This window comes from Oncorhynchus keta, chromosome 17, assembly GCF_023373465.1.
Source record: "Oncorhynchus keta strain PuntledgeMale-10-30-2019 chromosome 17, Oket_V2, whole genome shotgun sequence".
Lineage (NCBI taxonomy): Eukaryota > Metazoa > Chordata > Actinopteri > Salmoniformes > Salmonidae > Oncorhynchus > Oncorhynchus keta.
This window is the reverse complement of record NC_068437.1, coordinates 58,821,321-58,841,808: the sequence shown is the minus strand read 5'-3', so window position 1 is coordinate 58,841,808 and position 20,488 is coordinate 58,821,321. Positions and strand designations below refer to the sequence as shown.

At 43.7% G+C, this 20,488-nt stretch overlaps 1 protein-coding gene and 1 long non-coding RNA gene across 4 annotated transcripts in view; both read left to right on the top strand.

Moving 5' to 3' along the window:
• Nucleotides 1–20,488, top strand: part of LOC127908485 (secretion-regulating guanine nucleotide exchange factor-like) — a 60,123-nt gene that overhangs the window by 16,090 nt on the left and 23,545 nt on the right. The window contains exon 8 of the mRNA XM_052467049.1: nucleotides 6,950–6,986. Coding sequence (XP_052323009.1) covers nucleotides 6,950–6,986 — 37 coding nt within the window. The remainder of the gene's footprint in view (nucleotides 1–6,949; nucleotides 6,987–20,488) is intronic.
• On the top strand, nucleotides 15,787–16,717 carry LOC127908514 (uncharacterized). 3 transcript variants are annotated; one of them, XR_008067528.1, is made up of 3 exons: nucleotides 15,787–15,829; nucleotides 16,208–16,396; nucleotides 16,650–16,717. It is a non-coding gene; the product is annotated as an uncharacterized LOC127908514 (long non-coding RNA). The 3 variants fall into 3 exon arrangements; XR_008067531.1 differs by lacking the exon at nucleotides 16,650–16,717 and adding an exon at nucleotides 16,587–16,639; XR_008067530.1 differs by lacking the exon at nucleotides 16,650–16,717 and adding an exon at nucleotides 16,461–16,509.

Genomic DNA, 20,488 nt, shown 5'->3' with positions numbered 1-20,488 from the left:
CAGGTTGTTGTACTGGTGCGTTGGTTGTTACCTGCATCACTGTCTTGATGCCAGGTTGTTGTACTGGTGCGTTGGTTGTTACCTGCATCACTGTCTTGATGTCAGGTTGTTGTACTGGTGCGTTGGTTGTTACCTGCATCACTGTCTTGATGTCAGGTTGTACTGGTGCGTTGGTTGTTACCTGCATCACTGTCTTGATGTCAGGTTGTTGTACTGGTGCGTTGGTTGTCACCTGCATCACTGTCTTGATGTCAGGTTGTACTGGTGCGTTGGTTGTCACCTGCATCACTGTCTTGATGTCAGGTTGTACTGGTGCGTTGGTTGTTACCTGCATCACTGTCTTGATGTCAGGTTGTACTGGTGCGTTGGTTGTTACCTGCATCACTGTCTTGATGTCAGGTTGTACTGGTGCGTTGGTTGTTACCTGCATCACTGTCTTGATGTCAGGTTGTTGTACTGGTGCGTTGGTTGTTACCTGCATCACTGTCTTGATGTCAGGTTGTTGTACTGGTGCGTTGGTTGTTACCTGCATCACTGTCTTGATGTCAGGTTGTACTGGTGCGTTGGTTGTTACCTGCATCACTGTCTTGATGTCAGGTTGTACTGGTGCGTTGGTTGTTACCTGCATCACTGTCTTGATGTCAGGTTGTTGTACTGGTGCGTTGGTTGTTACCTGCATCACTGTCTTGATGTCAGGTTGTTGTACTGGTGCGTTGGTTGTTACCTGCATCACTGTCTTGATGTCAGGTTGTACTGGTGCGTTGGTTGTTACCTGCATCACTGTCTTGATGTCAGGTTGTTGTACTGGTCTTGATGTCAGGTTGTTGTACTGTTACCTGCATCACTGTCTTGATGTCAGGTTGTTGTACTGGTGCGTTGGTTGTTACCTGCATCACTGTCTTGATGTCAGGTTGTACTGGTGCGTTGGTTGTTACCTGCATCACTGTCTTGATGTCAGGTTGTACTGGTGCGTTGGTTGTCACCTGCATCACTGTCTTGATGTCAGGTTGTTGTACTGGTGCGTTGTTACCTGCATCACTGTCTTGTTACCTGCATCACTGTCTTGATGTCAGGTTGTACTGGTGCGTTGGTTGTTACCTGCATCACTGTCTTGATGTCAGGTTGTACTGGTGCGTTGGTTGTTACCTGCATCACTGTCTTGATGTCAGGTTGTACTGGTGCGTTGGTTGTTACCTGCATCACTGTCTTGATGTCAGGTTGTACTGGTGCGTTGGTTGTCACCTGCATCACTGTCTTGATGTCAGGTTGTACTGGTGCGTTGGTTGTCACCTGCATCACTGTCTTGATGTCAGGTTGTTGTACTGGTGCGTTGGTTGTCACCTGCATCACTGTCTTGATGTCAGGTTGTACTGGTGCGTTGGTTGTTACCTGCATCACTGTCTTGATGTCAGGTTGTACTGGTGCGTTGGTTGTTACCTGCATCACTGTCTTGATGTCAGGTTGTTGTACTGGTGCGTTGGTTGTTACCTGCATCACTGTCTTGATGTCAGGTTGTACTGGTGCGTTGGTTGTTACCTGCATCACTGTCTTGATGTCAGGTTGTACTGGTGCGTCTTGATGTCAGGTTGTTACCTGCATCATCACTGTCTTGATGTCAGGTTGTTGTACTGGTGCGTTGGTTGTTACCTGCATCACTGTCTTGATGTCAGGTTGTACTGGTGCGTTGGTTGTTACCTGCATCACTGTCTTGATGTCAGGTTGTTGTACTGGTGCGTTGGTTGTTACCTGCATCACTGTCTTGATGTCAGGTTGTACTGGTGCGTTACTGGTCTTGATGTCAGGTTGTACTGGTTTGTTGTTACCTGCATCACTGTCTTGATGTCAGGTTGTGTACTGGTGCGTTGGTTGTTACCTGCATCACTGTCTTGATGTCAGGTTGTACTGGTGCGTTGGTTGTTACCTGCATCACTGTCTTGATGTCAGGTTGTACTGGTGCGTTGGTTGTTACCTGCATCACTGTCTTGATGTCAGGTTGTACTGGTGCGTTATTGTTACCTGCATCACTGTCTTGATGTCAGGTTGTACTGGTGCGTTGGTTGTTACCTGCATCACTGTCTTGATGTCAGGTTGTTGTACTGGTGCGTTATTGTTACCTGCATCACTGTCTTGATGTCAGGTTGTACTGGTGCGTTGGTTGTTACCTGCATCACTGTCTTGATGTCAGGTTGTACTGGTGCGTTGGTTGTTACCTGCATCACTGTCTTGATGTCAGGTTGTACTGGTGCGTACCTGGTCTTGATGTCAGGTTGTTGTACTGGTGCGTGTTGTTACCTGCATCACTGTCTTGATGTCAGGTTGTACTGGTACTGGTCTTGATGTCAGGTTGTACTGGTGTTGTTACCTGCATCACTGTCTTGATGTCAGGTTGTACTGGTGCGTTGGTTGTTACCTGCATCACTGTCTTGATGTCAGGTTGTACTGGTGCGTTGTTGTCACCTGCATCACTGTCTTGATGTCAGGTTGTTGTACTGGTGCGTTGGTTGTTACCTGCATCACTGTCTTGATGTCAGGTTGTACTGGTGCGTTGGTTGTTACCTGCATCACTGTCTTGATGTCAGGTTGTACTGGATGTCAGGTTGTTTGGTCGTTGTTACCTGCATCACTGTCTTGATGCCAGGTTGTACTGGTGCGTTGGTTGTTACCTGCATCACTGTCTTGATGTCAGGTTGTACTGGTTATTGTTACCTGCATCACTGTCACAGGTTGTACTGCATCATCACTGTCTTGATGTCAGGTTGTACTGGTGCGTTGGTTGTCACCTGCATCACTGTCTTGATGTCAGGTTGTACTGGTGCGTTGGTTGTCACCTGCATCACTGTCTTGATGTCAGGTTGTACTGGTGCGTTGGTTGTCACCTGCATCACTGTCTTGATGTCAGGTTGTTGTACTGGTGCGTTGGTTGTCACCTGCATCACTGTCTTGATGTCAGGTTGTTGTACTGGTGCGTTGGTTGTTACCTGCATCACTGTCTTGATGTCAGGTTGTACTGGTGCGTTGGTTGTCACCTGCATCACTGTCTTGATGTCAGGTTGTTGTACTGGTGCGTTGGTTGTCACCTGCATCACTGTCTTGATGTCAGGTTGTACTGGTGCGTTGGTTGTCACCTGCATCACTGTCTTGATGTCAGGTTGTTGTACTGGTGCGTTGGTTGTTACCTGCATCACTGTCTTGATGCCAGGTTGTTGTACTGGTGTGTTGGTTGTTACCTGCATCACTGTCTTGATGTCAGGTTGTTGTACTGGTGCGTTGGTTGTTACCTGCATCACTGTCTTGATGTCAGGTTGTTGTACTGGTGCGTTGGTTGTTACCTGCATCACTGTCTTGATGTCAGGTTGTTGTACTGGTGCGTTGGTTGTTACCTGCATCACTGTCTTGATGTCAGGTTGTTGTACTGGTGCGTTGGTTGTTACCTGCATCACTGTCTTGATGTCAGGTTGTACTGGTGCGTTGGTTGTCACCTGCATCACTGTCTTGATGTCAGGTTGTTGTACTGGTGCGTTGGTTGTTACCTGCATCACTGTCTTGATGTCAGGTTGTTGTACTGGTGCGTTGGTTGTTACCTGCATCACTGTCTTGATGTCAGGTTGTTGTACTGGTGCGTTGGTTGTTACCTGCATCACTGTCTTGATGTCAGGTTGTACTGGTGCGTTGGTTGTCACCTGCATCACTGTCTTGATGTCAGGTTGTTGTACTGGTGCGTTATTGTTACCTGCATCACTGTCTTGATGTCAGGTTGTACTGGTGCGTTGTTGTTACCTGCATCACTGTCTTGATGTCAGGTTGTTGTACTGGTGCGTTGGTTGTTACCTGCATCACTGTCTTGATGTCAGGTTGTACTGGTGCGTTATTGTTACCTGCATCACTGTCTTGATGTCAGGTTGTTGTACTGGTGCGTTGGTTGTTACCTGCATCACTGTCTTGATGTCAGGTTGTACTGGTGCGTTGGTTGTTACCTGCATCACTGTCTTGATGTCAGGTTGTACTGGTGCGTTGGTTGTTACCTGCATCACTGTCTTGATGTCAGGTTGTACTGGTGCGTTGGTTGTTACCTGCATCACTGTCTTGATGTCAGGTTGTACTGGTGCGTTGGTTGTTACCTGCATCACTGTCTTGATGTCAGGTTGTACTGGTGCGTTGGTTGTTACCTGCATCACTGTCTTGATGTCAGGTTGTACTGGTGCGTTGGTTGTTACCTGCATCACTGTCTTGATGTCAGGTTGTTGTACTGGTGCGTTGGTTGTTACCTGCATCACTGTCTTGATGTCAGGTTGTACTGGTGCGTTGGTTGTTACCTGCATCACTGTCTTGATGTCAGGTTGTACTGGTGCGTTGGTTGTTACCTGCATCACTGTCTTGATGTCAGGTTGTACTGGTGCGTTGGTTGTTACCTGCATCACTGTCTTGATGTCAGGTTGTACTGGTGCGTTGGTTGTTACCTGCATCACTGTCTTGATGTCAGGTTGTTGTACTGGTGTGTTGGTTGTTACCTGCATCACTGTCTTGATGTCAGGTTGTTGTACTGGTGCGTTGGTTGTTACCTGCATCACTGTCTTGATGTCAGGTTGTTGTACTGGTGTGTTGGTTGTTACCTGCATCACTGTCTTGATGTCAGGTTGTACTGGTGCGTTGGTTGTTACCTGCATCACTGTCTTGATGTCAGGTTGTACTGGTGTGTTGGTTGTTACCTGCATCACTGTCTTGATGTCAGGTTGTACTGGTGTGTTGGTTGTTACCTGCATCACTGTCTTGATGTCAGGTTGTACTGGTGTGTTGGTTGTTACCTGCATCACTGTCTTGATGTCAGGTTGTACTGGTGCGTTGGTTGTTACCTGCATCACTGTCTTGATGTCAGGTTGTACTGGTGTGTTGGTTGTTACCTGCATCACTGTCTTGATGTCAGGTTGTACTGGTGCGTTGGTTGTTACCTGCATCACTGTCTTGATGTCAGGTTGTACTGGTGCGTTGGTTGTTACCTGCATCACTGTCTTGATGTCAGGTTGTACTGGTGCGTTGGTTGTTACCTGCATCACTGTCTTGATGTCAGGTTGTACTGGTGCGTTATTGTTACCTGCATCACTGTCTTGATGTCAGGTTGTACTGGTGCGTTGGTTGTTACCTGCATCACTGTCTTGATGTCAGGTTGTACTGGTGCGTTGGTTGTTACCTGCATCACTGTCTTGATGTCAGGTTGTTGTACTGGTGCGTTGGTTGTTACCTGCATCACTGTCTTGATGTCAGGTTGTTGTACTGGTGCGTTGGTTGTTACCTGCATCACTGTCTTGATGTCAGGTTGTTGTACTGGTGTGTTGGTTGTTACCTGCATCACTGTCTTGATGTCAGGTTGTTGTACTGGTGCGTTGGTTGTTACCTGCATCACTGTCTTGATGTCAGGTTGTTGTACTGGTGTGTTGGTTGTTACCTGCATCACTGTCTTGATGTCAGGTTGTACTGGTGCGTTGGTTGTTACCTGCATCACTGTCTTGATGTCAGGTTGTACTGGTGTGTTGGTTGTTACCTGCATCACTGTCTTGATGTCAGGTTGTACTGGTGTGTTGGTTGTTACCTGCATCACTGTCTTGATGTCAGGTTGTTGTACTGGTGCGTTGGTTGTTACCTGCATCACTGTCTTGATGTCAGGTTGTTGTACTGGTGCGTTGGTTGTTACCTGCATCACTGTCTTGATGTCAGGTTGTTGTACTGGTGTGTTGGTTGTTACCTGCATCACTGTCTTGATGTCAGGTTGTACTGGTGCGTTGGTTGTTACCTGCATCACTGTCTTGATGTCAGGTTGTACTGGTGTGTTGGTTGTTACCTGCATCACTGTCTTGATGTCAGGTTGTACTGGTGCGTTGGTTGTTACCTGCATCACTGTCTTGATGTCAGGTTGTACTGGTGTGTTGGTTGTTACCTGCATCACTGTCTTGATGTCAGGTTGTACTGGTGCGTTGGTTGTTACCTGCATCACTGTCTTGATGTCAGGTTGTACTGGTGCGTTGGTTGTTACCTGCATCACTGTCTTCCCTACTAACCGTGTAATAAAGGAACAGTCCAGTGAAAATCTCACTTCTTTTTAAACACTTAATTACCATTTCACTCGTATTGTGATTAATTATTGGTCAAATCTGGGAACACTGGACAGATTTATAGCGAATGAAAACACCCCAGAGACCCACACCTGTATCATCAGTCTTTTATTTAACTGGGCAAGTCAGTCAAGAACAAATTCTTATTTACAATGACGGCCTACCAGGGAACTGTGGGTTAACTGCCTTGTTCAGGGGCAGAACGACAGATTTACACACTGTTGCTGACAGGTGTATAAAATCGAGCACACAGCCATGCAATCTCCATAGACAAACATTGGCAGTAAAATGGCCCTTACTGAAGTGCTCAGTGACTTTCAATGTGGCACCGTCATAGGATGCCACCATTCCAACAAGTAAGTTTGTTCAATTTCTGTCCTGCTAGAGCTGCCCTGGTCAACTGTAAGTGCTGATATTGTGAGGTGGAAATGTCTAGGAGCAACAACGGCTCAGTCGCGAAGTGGTAGGCCACACAAGCTTCACAGAACGGCCTACCGAGTTCCAAACTGCCTCTGGAAGCAACGTCAGCACGTGAACTGTACGTCGGGAGCTTCATGGGTTTCCATGGCCGGGCAGCTGCACACAAGCCTAACTTCTCGATGCTCAATGCCAATCGCCGGCTGCAGTGTAAAGTACACCGACATTGGAGCAGTGGAAACGCGTTCTCTGGAGTGATGTATCGCGTTTCATCTGGCAGTCTGACGGACAAATCGGAATGTTGACTGTCCTTGGGGAGAGTGCGTTTCCTGTCTAGCCTACATGACCATGTGAAGAATAGACAGGTTGACATTCAACCAATTCATATGATGTAAAGACTTCATCAGATATTTAATTTCTCTCCACAGATTGCCTGTGGATCTGAACATAACCTTGCCATAGTAGGTATGTATTTATATATTGTTCAATGCAGTCAATGAAACTACAAATTATTTGTGGTGTTATTCTACTGTATTTGGCTATAAATAGACTTTCCACAAAATAATTGGATGATGAATGAATGTTAAAATGTACTCTGTCAACCCACTAAGAGGAAGCTAGGGGAGAGGAGGGGACAGGGGAGTTTGGAAAATGGGTCAGAAACTCTTTTTTTAATTTTTTAAAAGCATGTTGTTTTCACTACACTAAGTGCAAGTGACTGAAATGGGACACGTCCCAAATGAGACACTATGCCCTATATAGTGCACTACTGTTGGATGGATTGCAGCTGGCTCTTATGCGTGACTCATGTTTAGTTACTACAGTACACTGTGCTCTTACTTCCTGGTTTGGGGAACCAACCAGAATACAAAAATACATGCGAGGCTTAATGTGGCATTATGGGGAAAAATGAATATTTGATGGGGTTTTCCTCGCCTTCTTCTTCTTCAATAAGTGAAGGATTCTCCCGTCTAATGCATGACAAACCTCTGGGTGGAATGTTAAAATAATTAGTGGTTGAGGGGTAAGTCACATACAAATTGCCTGCTGGAGACTGCGCATCAATCCCTGCATCCTCCCCACTGTTTCTTCCACTACCTGTCTCCCCTTCCGATTTCCATTCTGCCTCAATACAATGTTAAATACCTTAAGAAATGTATTGACATTTAAATAATTAGTTAGCTATGAAACCACCTTTTTTTTATCCAAATGTTGGTGAGGTTAATTACAGTTGACGTGACACATGTCCAAATATGGAATGGAATTGATGGATAGAATTATATGCATAGAATTCAATAGACACGTTTGATTGGACAGTTCTTCCAGTGAAAGAGAGGAGGACCAAAATGCAGCGTGGTTATTTATAAACATCTTTAATAAAGATGAAAATACGAACAATATACAAAACACAAGAAACGTGAAAAACCGAAAAACAGCCCTATCTGGTGCAACAAACACAGAGACAGGAACAATCACCCTCGAAAATACTCAAAGAATATGGCTGCCTAAATATGGTTCCCAATCAGAGACAACGATAAATCACCAGCCTCTGAGAAACACTCTAGGCAACCATAGACTTACCTAGAATACTATACTAAACACAATCCCATAAACTACAAAACCCCAAGACAAAGCCTCACCAACATAATAAAGAGAACACAGAATACTAAGACCAGGGCGTGACAGACAGGACCTTCCTAAAGAATTAGTAAGAGAGAGAGAGAGAGATATATCATGCTTTACAGTTTAACATCAGGGTGAGAGAGAGAGAGAGAGAGAGAGATATAATGCTTTACAGTTTAACATCAGGGTGAGAGAGAGAGAGATATATAATGCTTTACAGTTTAACATCAGGGTGAGAGAGAGAGATATATAATGCTTTACAGTTTAACATCAGGGTGAGAGAGAGAGAGATATAATGCTTTACAGTTTAACATCAGGGTGAGAGAGAGATATATAATGCTTTACAGTTTAACATCAGGGAGAGAGAGAGATATATAATGCTTTACAGTTTAACATCAGGGAGAGAGAGAGAGATATATAATGCTTTACAGTTTAACATCAGGGAGAGAGAGAGAGAGAGATATAATGCTTTACAGTTTAACATCAGGGAGAGAGAGAGAGAGATATAATGCTTTACAGTTTAACATCAGGGAGAGAGAGAGAGAGATATATAAAGCTTTACAGTTTAACATCAGGGAGAGAGAGAGAGATATATAATGCTTTACAGTTTAACATCAGGGAGAGAGAGATATATAATGCTTTACAGTTTAACATCAGGGAGAGAGAGAGAGATATATAATGCTTTACAGTTTAACATCAGGGTGAGAGAGAGAGATATATAATGCTTTACAGTTTAACATCAGGGAGAGAGAGAGAGATATATAATGCTTTACAGTTTAACATCAGGGTGAGAGAGAGAGATATATCATGCTTTACAGTTTAACATCAGGGTGAGAGAGAGAGATATAATGCTTTACAGTTTAACATCAGGGTGAAATGTTAATTCTTTTGTTGAGGCTTGAGGCGAATTCAAGGGGTTTGGATTATAACTATGTCGCCCTGTAGGGATTATAGTCTTTGGCTACAGGAAGTAATTACTTATAGGGAAGACGAGTATCACTGACCGGGTCTAATCACTCACACACAGTATATGATAAGCAGAATATGTGTCACTGACCGGCTAATTAACCAATTAGCTGCTCTGTGTTAATGAGAAGAGTCAAACACAAGAACAATCACACGGAAGTTTTCACTTTAGACCAGAGCCCTATAGAACCCTATTCCCTATTATAGTGCACTACTTTAGACCAGAGCCCTATAGAACCCTATTCCCTATATAGTGCACTACTTTAGACCAGAGCCCTATAGAACCCTATTCCCTATTATAGTGCACTACTTTAGACCAGAGCCCTATAGAACCCTATTCCCTTTTATAGTGCACTACTTTAGACCAGAGCCCTATAGAACCCTATTCCCTATATAGTGCACTACTTTAGACCAGAGCCCTATAGAACCCTATTCCCTATATAGTGCACTACTTTAGACCAGAGCCCTATAGAACCCTATTCCCTATATATAGTGCACTACTTTAGACCAGAGCCCTATAGAACCCTATTCCCTATATAGTGCACTACTTTAGACCAGAGCCCTATAGAACCCTATTCCCTACATAGTGCACTACTTTAGACCAGAGCCCTATAGAACCCTATTCCCTATATAGTGCACTACTTTAGACCAGAGCCCTATAGAACCCTATTCCATATATAGTGCACTACTTTAGACCAGGGCCCTATAGAACCCTATTCCCTATATAGTGCACTACTTTAGACCAGAGCCCTATAGAACCCTATTCCCTATATAGTGCACTACTTTAGACCAGAGCCCTATAGAACCCTATTCCCTATATAGTGCACTACTTTAGACCAGAGCCCTATAGAACCCTATTCCCTATATAGTGCACTACTTTAGACCAGAGCCCTATAGAACCCTATTCCCTATATATAGTGCACTACTTTAGACCAGAGCCCTATAGAACCCTATTCCCTATATAGTGCACTACTTTAGACCAGAGCCCTATAGAACCCTATTCCCTATATAGTGCACTACTTTAGACCAGAGCCCTATAGAACCCTATTCCCTATATAGTGCACTACTTTAGACCAGAGCCCTATAGAACCCTATTCCCTATATAGTGCACTACTTTAGACCAGAGCCCTATAGAACCCTATTCCCTACATAGTGCACTACTTTAGACCAGAGCCCTATAGAACCCTATTCCCTATATAGTGCACTACTTTAGACCAGAGCCCTATAGAACCCTATTCCATATATAGTGCACTACTTTAGACCAGGGCCCTATAGAACCCTATTCCCTATATAGTGCACTACTTTAGACCAGAGCCCTATAGAACCCTATTCCCTATATAGTGCACTACTTTAGACCAGAGCCCTATAGAACCCTATTCCCTATATAGTGCACTGCTTTAGATCAGAGCCCTATAGAACCCTATTCCCTATATAGTGCACTACTTTAGACCAGAGCCCTATAGAACCCTATTCCCTATATTGTGCACTACTTTAGACCAGAGCCCTATAGAACCCTATTCCCTATATAGTGCACTGCTTTAGATCAGAGCCCTATAGAACCCTATTCCCTATATAGTGCACTGCTTTAGATCAGAGCCCTATAGAACCCTATTCCCTATATAGTGCACTACTTTAGACCAGAGTCCTATAGAACCCTATTCCCTATATAGTGCACTGCTTTAGATCAGAGCCCTATAGAACCCTATTCCCTATATAGTGCACTACTTTAGACCAGAGCCCTATAGAACCCTATTCCCTATATAGTGCACTACTTTAGACCAGAGCCCTATAGAACCCTATTCCCTATATTGTGCACTACTTTAGACCAGAGCCCTATAGAACCCTATTCCCTATATAGTGCACTACTTTAGACCAGAGCCCTATAGAACCCTATTCCCTATATAGTGCACTACTTTAGACCAGAGCCCTATAGAACCCTATTCCCTATATAGTGCACTGCTTTAGATCAGAGCCCTATAGAACCCTATTCCCTATATAGTGCACTGCTTTAGATCAGAGCCCTATAGAACCATATTCCCTATATAGTGCACTACTTTAGACCAGAGCCCTATAGAACCCTATTCCCTATATAGTGCACTGCTTTAGATCAGAGCCCTATAGAACCCTATTCCCTATATAGTGCACTACTTTAGACCAGAGCCCTATAGAACCCTATTCCCTATATTGTGCACTACTTTAGACCAGAGCCCTATAGAACCCTATTCCCTATATAGTGCACTGCTTTAGATCAGAGCCCTATAGAACCCTATTCCCTATATAGTGCACTGCTTTAGATCAGAGCCCTATAGAACCCTATTCCCTATATAGTGCACTACTTTAGACCAGAGTCCCATAGAACCCTATTCCCTATATAGTGCACTGCTTTAGATCAGAGCCCTATAGAACCCTATTCCCTATATAGTGCACTACTTTAGACCAGAGCCCTATAGAACCCTATTCCCTATATAGTGCACTGCTTTAGATCAGAGCCCTATAGAACCCTATTCCCTATATAGTGCACTACTTTAGACCAGAGCCCTATAGAACCCTATTCCCTATATAGTGCACTGCTTTAGATCAGAGCCCTATAGAACCCTATTCCCTATATAGTGCACTACTTTAGACCAAAGCCCTATAGAACCCTATTCCCTATATAGTGCACTACTTTAGACCAGAGCCCTATAGAACCCTATTCCCTATATAGTGCACTGCTTTAGATCAGAGCCCTATAGAACCCTATTCCCTATATATAGTGCACTACTTTAGACCAGAGCCCTATAGAACCCTATTCCCTATATAGTGCACTACTTTAGATCAGAGCCCTATAGAACCCTATTCCCTATATATAATAATATAATAATAATATATGCCATTTAGCAGACGCTTTTATCCAAAGCGACTTACAGTCATATAGTGCACTACTTTAGACCAGAGCCCTATAGAACCCTATTCCCTATATAGTGCACTACTTTAGACCAGAGCCCTATAGAACCCTAATTCCCTATATAGTACACTACTTTAGACCAGAACCCTATAGAACCCTATTCCCTATATAGTGCACTACTTTAGACCAGAACCCTATAGAACCCTATTCCCTATATAGTACACTACTTTAGACCAGAACCCTATAGAACCCTATTCCCTATATAGTGCACTACTTTAGACCAGAGCCCTATAGAACCCTATTCCCTATATAGTGCACTACTTATGACCAGAGCCCTATAGAACCCTATTCCCTATATAGTGCACTACTTTAGACCAGAGCCCTATAGAACCCTATTCCCTATATAGTGCACTACTTTAGACCAGAGCCCTATAGAACCCTATTCCCTATATAGTGCACTACTTTAGACCAGAGCCCTATAGAACCCTATTCCCTATATAGTGCACTACTTTAGACCAGAGCCCTATAGAACCCTATTCCCTATATAGTGCACTACTTTAGACCAGGGCCCTATAGAACCCTATTCCCTATATAGTACACTACTTTAGACCAGAGCCCTATAGAACCCTATTCCCTATATAGTACACTACTTTAGACCAGAGCCCTATAGAACCCTATTCCCTATTATAGTGCACTACTTTAGACCAGAGCCCTATAGAACCCTATTCCCTATATAGTACACTGCTTTAACCAGAGCCCTATAGAACCCTATTCCCTATATAGTGCACTACTTGAGACCAGAGCCCTATAGAACCCTATTCCCTATATAGTGCACTACTTTAGACCAGATCCCTATAGAACCCTATTCCCTATTATAGTGGACTACTTTAGACCAGAGCCCTATAGAACCCTATTCCCTATATAGTGCACTACTTTAGACCAGAGCCCTATAGAACCCTATTCCCTATATAGTGCACTACTTTAGACCAGAACCCTATGGAACCCTATTCCCTATATAGTGCACTACTTTAGACCAGAGCCCTATAGAACCCTATTCCCTATATAGTGCACTACTTTAGACCAGAGCCCTATAGAACCCTATTCCCTATGTAGTGCACTACTTTAGACCAGAGCCCTATAGAACCCTATTCCCTATGTAGTGCACTACTTTAGACCAGAGCCCTATAGAACCCTATTCCCTATATAGTGCACTACTTTAGACCAGAGCCCTATTCCATATATAGTGCACTACTTTAGACCAGAACCCTATTCCCTATATAGTGCACTACTTTAGACCAGAGCCCTATAGAACCCTATTCCCTATATAGTGCACTACTTTAGACCAGAGCCCTATAGAACCCTATTCCCTATATAGTGCACTACTTTAGACCAGAGCCCTATAGAACCCTATTCCCTATATAGTGCACTACTTTAGACCAGAGCCCTATTCCATATATAGTGCACTACTTTAGACCAGAACCCTATTCCCTATATAGTGCACTACTTTAGACCAGAGCCCTATAGAACCCTATTCCCTATATAGTGCACTACTTTAGACCAGAGCCCTATAGAACCCTATTCCCTATATAGTGCACTACTTTAGACCAGAGCCCTATAGAACCCTATTCCATATATAGTGCACTACTTTAGACCAGAGCCCTATAGAACCCTATTCCCTATATAGTGCACTACTTTTGACCAGAGCCCAATGGGTCCTACTCCAAAGTAGTGTACTATATAGTACACAGAGTGCCATTTGGAACCAGACCTGTACAGTGTGTGAATAGAGTTTGAGTACAGTTTAAATACAGGCTGAATAGAGTTTGAGTAGAGATTAATTGCAGGCTGAGTAGAGATTAATTGCAGGCTGAGTAGAGCTTAATTGCAGGCTGAGTAGAGATTAATTGCAGGCTGAGTAGAGATTAATTGCAGGCTGAGTAGAGATTAATTGCAGGCTGAGTAGAGTTTAAATACAGGCTGAGTAGAGTTTAAATACAGGCTGAGTTTAAATACAGGCTGAGTTTAAATACAGGCTGAATAGAGTTTAAATACAGGCTGAGTAGAGTTTAAATACAGGCTGAGTAGAGTTTAAATACAGGCTGAGTAGAGTTTAAATACAGGCTGAGTAGAGTTTAAATACAGGCTGAGTAGAGTTTGAGTAGAGTTTAAATACATTTTGAATAGAGTTTGTCGAATGTAAATAGATTGTTTACAGTAGGGATGACCAGGGAAGTTCTCTTGATACATGCCAGGTCGGAGGCAGTAGGGATGACCAGGGAAGTTCTCTTGATTACATGCCAGGTCAGAGGCAGTTATGATTGGCTATGGAGCAGTCATGGAAGAGACAGATGTTTTTTAGGTTTAATTAATTTACTGCAGTGTCTATTTTCACAAACACCTTACGCCCAAACCGGGCGTGCGTAAATTGATTTTGACCCCACACACCAAACGCGATCACGACGCTCAGGTTGAAATATCAAAACAAACTCTGAACCAATTATTTAAATTTGGGGACAGGTCAAAAAGCACTAAACATTTATGGCAATTTAGCTAGTTAGCTTGTAGTTGCTAGCTAATTTGTCCCGGGATATGTTATTTTACCTGAAATGCACAAGGTCCTCTACTCCGACAATTAATCCACACACAAAACAGTCAACCGAGTCGTTTCTAGTCATCTCTCTTCCTCCCGGGCCTTTTCTTCTTTGGACTTTTATATTGCGATTGGCAACTAACTTTCATAAGGTGTATTACCACCACAATCTCAGTTAATCTTTCAACCACGTGGATATAACCAATGAGGAGATGGCACGTGGGCAAATGGTTCTAAAAGCCAATGAGGTGATGAGAGAGGCAGGACTTGCAGCGTGTTCTGCGCAACAAATAGTAGAAACTTCTATTTTAGCGCCTGGCAACGCAGACGCTCATTGGCTCGCGCGATCAGTGTGGTTGAATAGCATGTATGTGTATATTTATTTTGCAACGCACGTGACGAGAATGTTGTGGTCAGCGTGTTAATATACATAATTCCCAAACATTCAGAATTCATGAAAACGTGAAAATGAACATATCTAAGTGGTCCTTCTGTAGCTCAGTTGGTAGAGCATGGCGCTTGTAACGCCAGGGTAGTGGGTTCGATCCCCGGGACCACCCATACGTAGAATGTATGCACACATGACTGTAAGTCGCTTTGGATAAAAGCGTCTGCTAAATGGCATATATTATTATATTATTATTATTATTAAGTGCTCGCTTGTCCTAAACAAAAGTATCATTCTTCATGTATATGAACAGATTTGAATAAGATTGAATTTAGCTAAAAATGCTGTCAGTTCCACTTTAATATCATGTTCAAATACACCTGTTTTGGCTCTGTACTCCAGCAGTACTTTGGATTTGAAATTATACACTTATAAGGTTAACGTGCAGACTGTCAGCTTTAATTTGAGGGTATTTTCATCCATGTTGGGTGAACCGTTAGGAAATTACAGCACTTTTTTGTAAATAGTTTCCAGATTTTTAGGGGACCAACTGTATTGGGAGAAATTCACTTATGTGTTTTAAAGTAGTGCAAAGTTTAGTATTTGTTTGCTGCTGCTCTGGTTGTTTTTCAGATTATTTTGTGCCCAATCGAATAATACCAATGTTGCTGTTACCATGTTTTACGGATAATCCTAAATTAATTGTGAATAATGATGAGTGAGAAAAGTTACAGACAGACCAATATCATACCCCCAAGAGATGCTAACCTCTCACCATTATAATCACATGGGAGGTTAGCATTTTATATCACAACCCCAAGACATGCTAACCTCTCACCATTACAATGACAGGGGAGGTTAGCATTTTATATCATACCCCCAAGAGATGCTAACCTCTCACCATTATAATCACATGGGAGGTTAGCATTTTATTTCATACCCCCAAGAGATGCTAACCTCTCACCATTATAATCACATGGGAGGTTAGCATTTTATATCATACCCCCAAGACATGCTAACCTCTCACCATTACAATGACAGGGGAGGTTAGCATTTTATATCATACCCCCAAGACATGCTAACCTCTCACCATTACAATGACAGGGGAGGTTAGCATTTTATATCATACCCCCAAGACATGCTAACCTCTCACCATTACAATGACAGGGGAGGTTAGCATTTTATATCATACCCCCAAGACATGCTAACCTCTCACCATTATAATCACATGGGAGGTTAGCATTTTATATCATACCCCCAAGACATGCTAACCTCTCACCATTACAATGACAGGGGAGGTTAGCATTTTATATCATACCCCCAAGACATGCTAACCTCTCACCATTACAATGACAGGGGAGGTTAGCATTTTATATCATACCCCCAAGACATGCTAACCTCTCACCATTACAATAACAGGGGAGGTTAGCATTTTATATCATAACCCCCAAGACATGCTGACCTCTCACCATTACAATAACAGGGGAGGTTAGCATTTTATATCATACCCCCAAGACATGCTAACCTCTCACCATTATAATCACATGGGAGGTTAGCATTTTATATCATACCCCCAAGACATGCTAACCTCTCACCATTACAATGACGGGGGAGGTTAGCATTTTATATCATACCCCCAAGACATGCTAACCTCTCACCATTACAATGACGGGGGAGGTTAGCATTTTATATCATACCCCCAAGACATGCTAACCTCTCACCATTACAATGACAGGGGAGGTTAGCATTTTTAGAGGGTATGATATTTGTGCGTCTAAATTTCTGTCTGATCAAATTTCTCACTCAGCCCATGCCATTCACAACGTACATTCTGAAAGTATTCAGACCCCCATTCAGACCCCCCTTTGTTACGTTACATCCTTATTCTAAAATGGGGGGGGGTTCCCCCTCAATTTACACACAATACCCCATAATGACAAAACAAAATCATGTATTTATGTGTTTGCTAATTTATTACAAACACAAAAACAGAAATCACATTTACAAAAGTATGCAGACCCATTTACTCAGTATTTTTTTGTTGTTTATTTTTTAAATGTTTTCTTGAATATCCAAAACGTACAATATAGCTGCAGTGAAGCCGCTCAACCACTACATCATACCAGTCATCCAACACCAACAGACTCCCATTCAGAGCGACGCACCGTAGCATCCAGGGTCAATGCCTCCACAGTCCCCCAATAGCTCAACCATTCGAGACCCCACCCACAGCCCCCCAGAAGAAAAATAATAATAATTTTAAAAAAAAATACAATTTAACTCCATTCCCCACCCCCAAGACCCCCCCCCCCTCCCCAATGCACCAACAACAGACTGAATGAAAGAGAAAAAAGACAGAAGAAAACAGCAAAACAACAATGAATTTAAAAAAACAGGACATCTAGGACAACTAAAATCATAACAGCCTACTACATATATGTTTGTTTGCATGTCTGGCACTATTACATGTATGTGTGTGTTCTTGTATGTGTTTATTTGAATGAGAGTGTGTGTATGTATATACATGTGTACAAACACCTGTACGGCATCAGCCTCAGGCAAACCGACATTAGCTGTAAAAACACTGCCCCTCAGTGTCATTCAAGCATACTTTTAATTATGTTTTTATTTGACTTTATTTTCTACTTTTATCTTTGACCATCATTCTGTCTCCCGCACAGCAACTCCACTCCCACTTGTCTCCAACCCTCAGCCCATCCATTCTATCTCTCCTGGCCACCCCCAGCCCATCCCATCTATCTCTCCTGGCCACCCTCAGCCCATCCCATCTATCTCTGCTGGCCACCCTCAGCCCATCCCATCTATCTCTGCTGGCCACCCTCATCCCATCCCATCTATCTCTGCTGGCCACCCTCAGCCCATCCCATCTATCTCTGCTGGCCACCCTCAGCCCCTCCCATCTATCTCTGCTGGCCACCCTCAGCCCATCCCATCTATCTCTGCTGGCCACCCTCAGCCCATCCCATCTATCTCTGCTGGCCACCCTCAGCCCATCCCATCTATCTCTGCTGGCCACCCTCATCCCATCCCATCTATCTCTGCTGGCCACCCTCAGCCCATCCCATCTATCTCTGCTGGCCACCCTCAGCCCCTCCCATCTATCTCTGCTGGCCACCCTCAGCCCATCCCATCTATCTCTGCTGGCCACCCTCAGCCCATCCCATCTATCTCTCCTGGCCACCCTCAGCCCATCCCATCTATCTCTGCTGGCCACCCTCAGCCCATCCCATCTATCTCTGCTGGCCACCCTCAGCCCATCCCATCTATCTCTCCTGGCCACTCTCAGCCCATCCCATCTATCTCTGCTGGCCACCCTCAGCCCATCCCATCTATCTCTCCTGGCCACCCTCTTCGGATTTCTACGCAACATCTTTCAACTATGCTGTGATGTTTAACGTACAATTTCACTCTCTAATCGAATAGAATCCACAGATTGCGAGTTAAAGATAAATACTTTTACTAAGAGTATTAGTAATTGACTGACCAGGTCTCTCCAGATCTCCTAACAGTACTATTTCTAGGGTCAATTTTTTTAGATCAATGCGTTTTCAGCCATTCCTGAACCTGAGACCAGATATGGGCTACCGGAGGGCAATTCTGTATCGTCACAACAGAATCTGCAGAGCTTCGACGATTTTATGCCCCAAATATTCAACATTTTGTTGGTGGCAAGAATTCTATATGATAATTTTAGCTGAAAAGCACGAAGTCTTGAATCTTGCGTTTTATATATCAACTCATACATCCTGTACCATGGAATCGGTACATCAAAAATCTCTTCCCTCCTATTTTGCAATCTGTATGGCTCAGATGTCAACATCCTGGTCCTCAAATGAAACTGGTATAACTTTCCTATTTATGCTATTTGCATTCCTCCGCCAGTTTTGATCCTTTATATTGGGCAGACAGACCAGTTCCCTACCTCCTCCCACCTGCCTCCTCCAGTATTGATCCTTTGTATTGGGCAGACAGACCAGTTCCCTACCTCCTCCCACCTGCCTCCTCCAGTTTAGATCCTTTATATTGGGCAGACAGACCAGTTCCCTACCTCCTCCCTCCTCCCACCTGCCTCCTCCAGTTTAGATCCTTTATATTGGGCAGACAGACCAGTTCCTCCTCCCGCTGCCACCTGCCTCCTCCAGTTTTGGGGCAAAAGCTATACTCAATTGGTTGTACTCTTGGATTGAGCAGACCTTTCCGTACAATTCTGATAACTCCATGAAGGACATAACTCTACCAGTACAATTTACAATATAATTTAAGAACAAAATACCCTTTTCAAACATCTTTCCTATAAATACAGGTATTTTATCAACCAGCACATTTCAGTTCAGCCATAACATTTGTTGTAATATTTGTTTGATCTTTTCAGGGGGAGGAAACTGAAATTGTAGCCAGCTCTGCAACGCTTGTTTGAAAAAGAGAGAGACGTTTTTTCAAAGCATCATTAATGAGACATGGCAATCTGCACAAAGGTTAAAAGGCAATTTTTTTTTTTAATGGATGAGCTTTTCTTAGTAATCTACTTGAGGCTCTTTACTCAGAACTTAGTTGAAGCTCCTTTGGCAACGATCACCGCCTCGAGTCATCTTGGGTATGACGCTACAAGCTTGGCACACCTGTATTTGGGGAGTTTTTCCCATTCTTCTCTGCAGAGTCTCTCCAGAGATGTTCGATCGGGTTCTAGCTGGGCCACTCAAGGACATTCAGAGACTTGTCATTGTTCTGTTGGAAGGTGAACCATCGCCCCAGTCTCGGTTCCTGAGCGCTCTGGAGCATCAAGGATCTCTCTGTACTTTGCTCTGTTAATCTTTCCCTCAATCCCGTTTAATCTCCCAGTCCCAGCCTCTGAAAAACATCCCAAAAGCATTATGCTGTCACCATAGGGATGTTGCCAGGTTTCTTCCAGACGTGATGCTTGTCATTCAGGCCAAAGAGTTACATTCGGGTTTCGTCAGACCAGAGAATCTTGTTTCTCATGGTCTGTGTCCTTTAGATCCCTTTTTGGCAAACTCCAAATGGGCTGACGTGCTTTTTACTGAGGAGTGGCATCCGTCTGGAGTGCTGGGTGGAGTGTTTCAGAGATGGTTGTCCTTCTGGAAGGTTCTCCCATCTCCACAGAGGAACTCTGGAGATCTGTCATCTAATTTCTGTCCTCCCTCCTCTTTGTCTAAATTTTATCCTAGTCGCTCATCCCATACGCACCACCAGCCCAGACAGAGACAGAGGCTAAACCCTTTTGAAAGCAGAAGATTCCTTCGGCATTAACGTTTGAACACTGACCCAGTTCTTCTGCCTCTGTGTTGGTACCAGAGTGTACTAGGGAGGGGAAACATGGACTCTGATTGGTCGCTTTCCTCCTGAAGTGCTCACTGTGTTGGTACCAGAGTGTACTAGGGAGGGGAAACATGGACTCTGGTTGGTCGCTTTCCTCCTGAAGTGCTCACTGTGTTGGTACCAGAGTGTATTAGGGAGGGGAAACATGGACTCTGGTT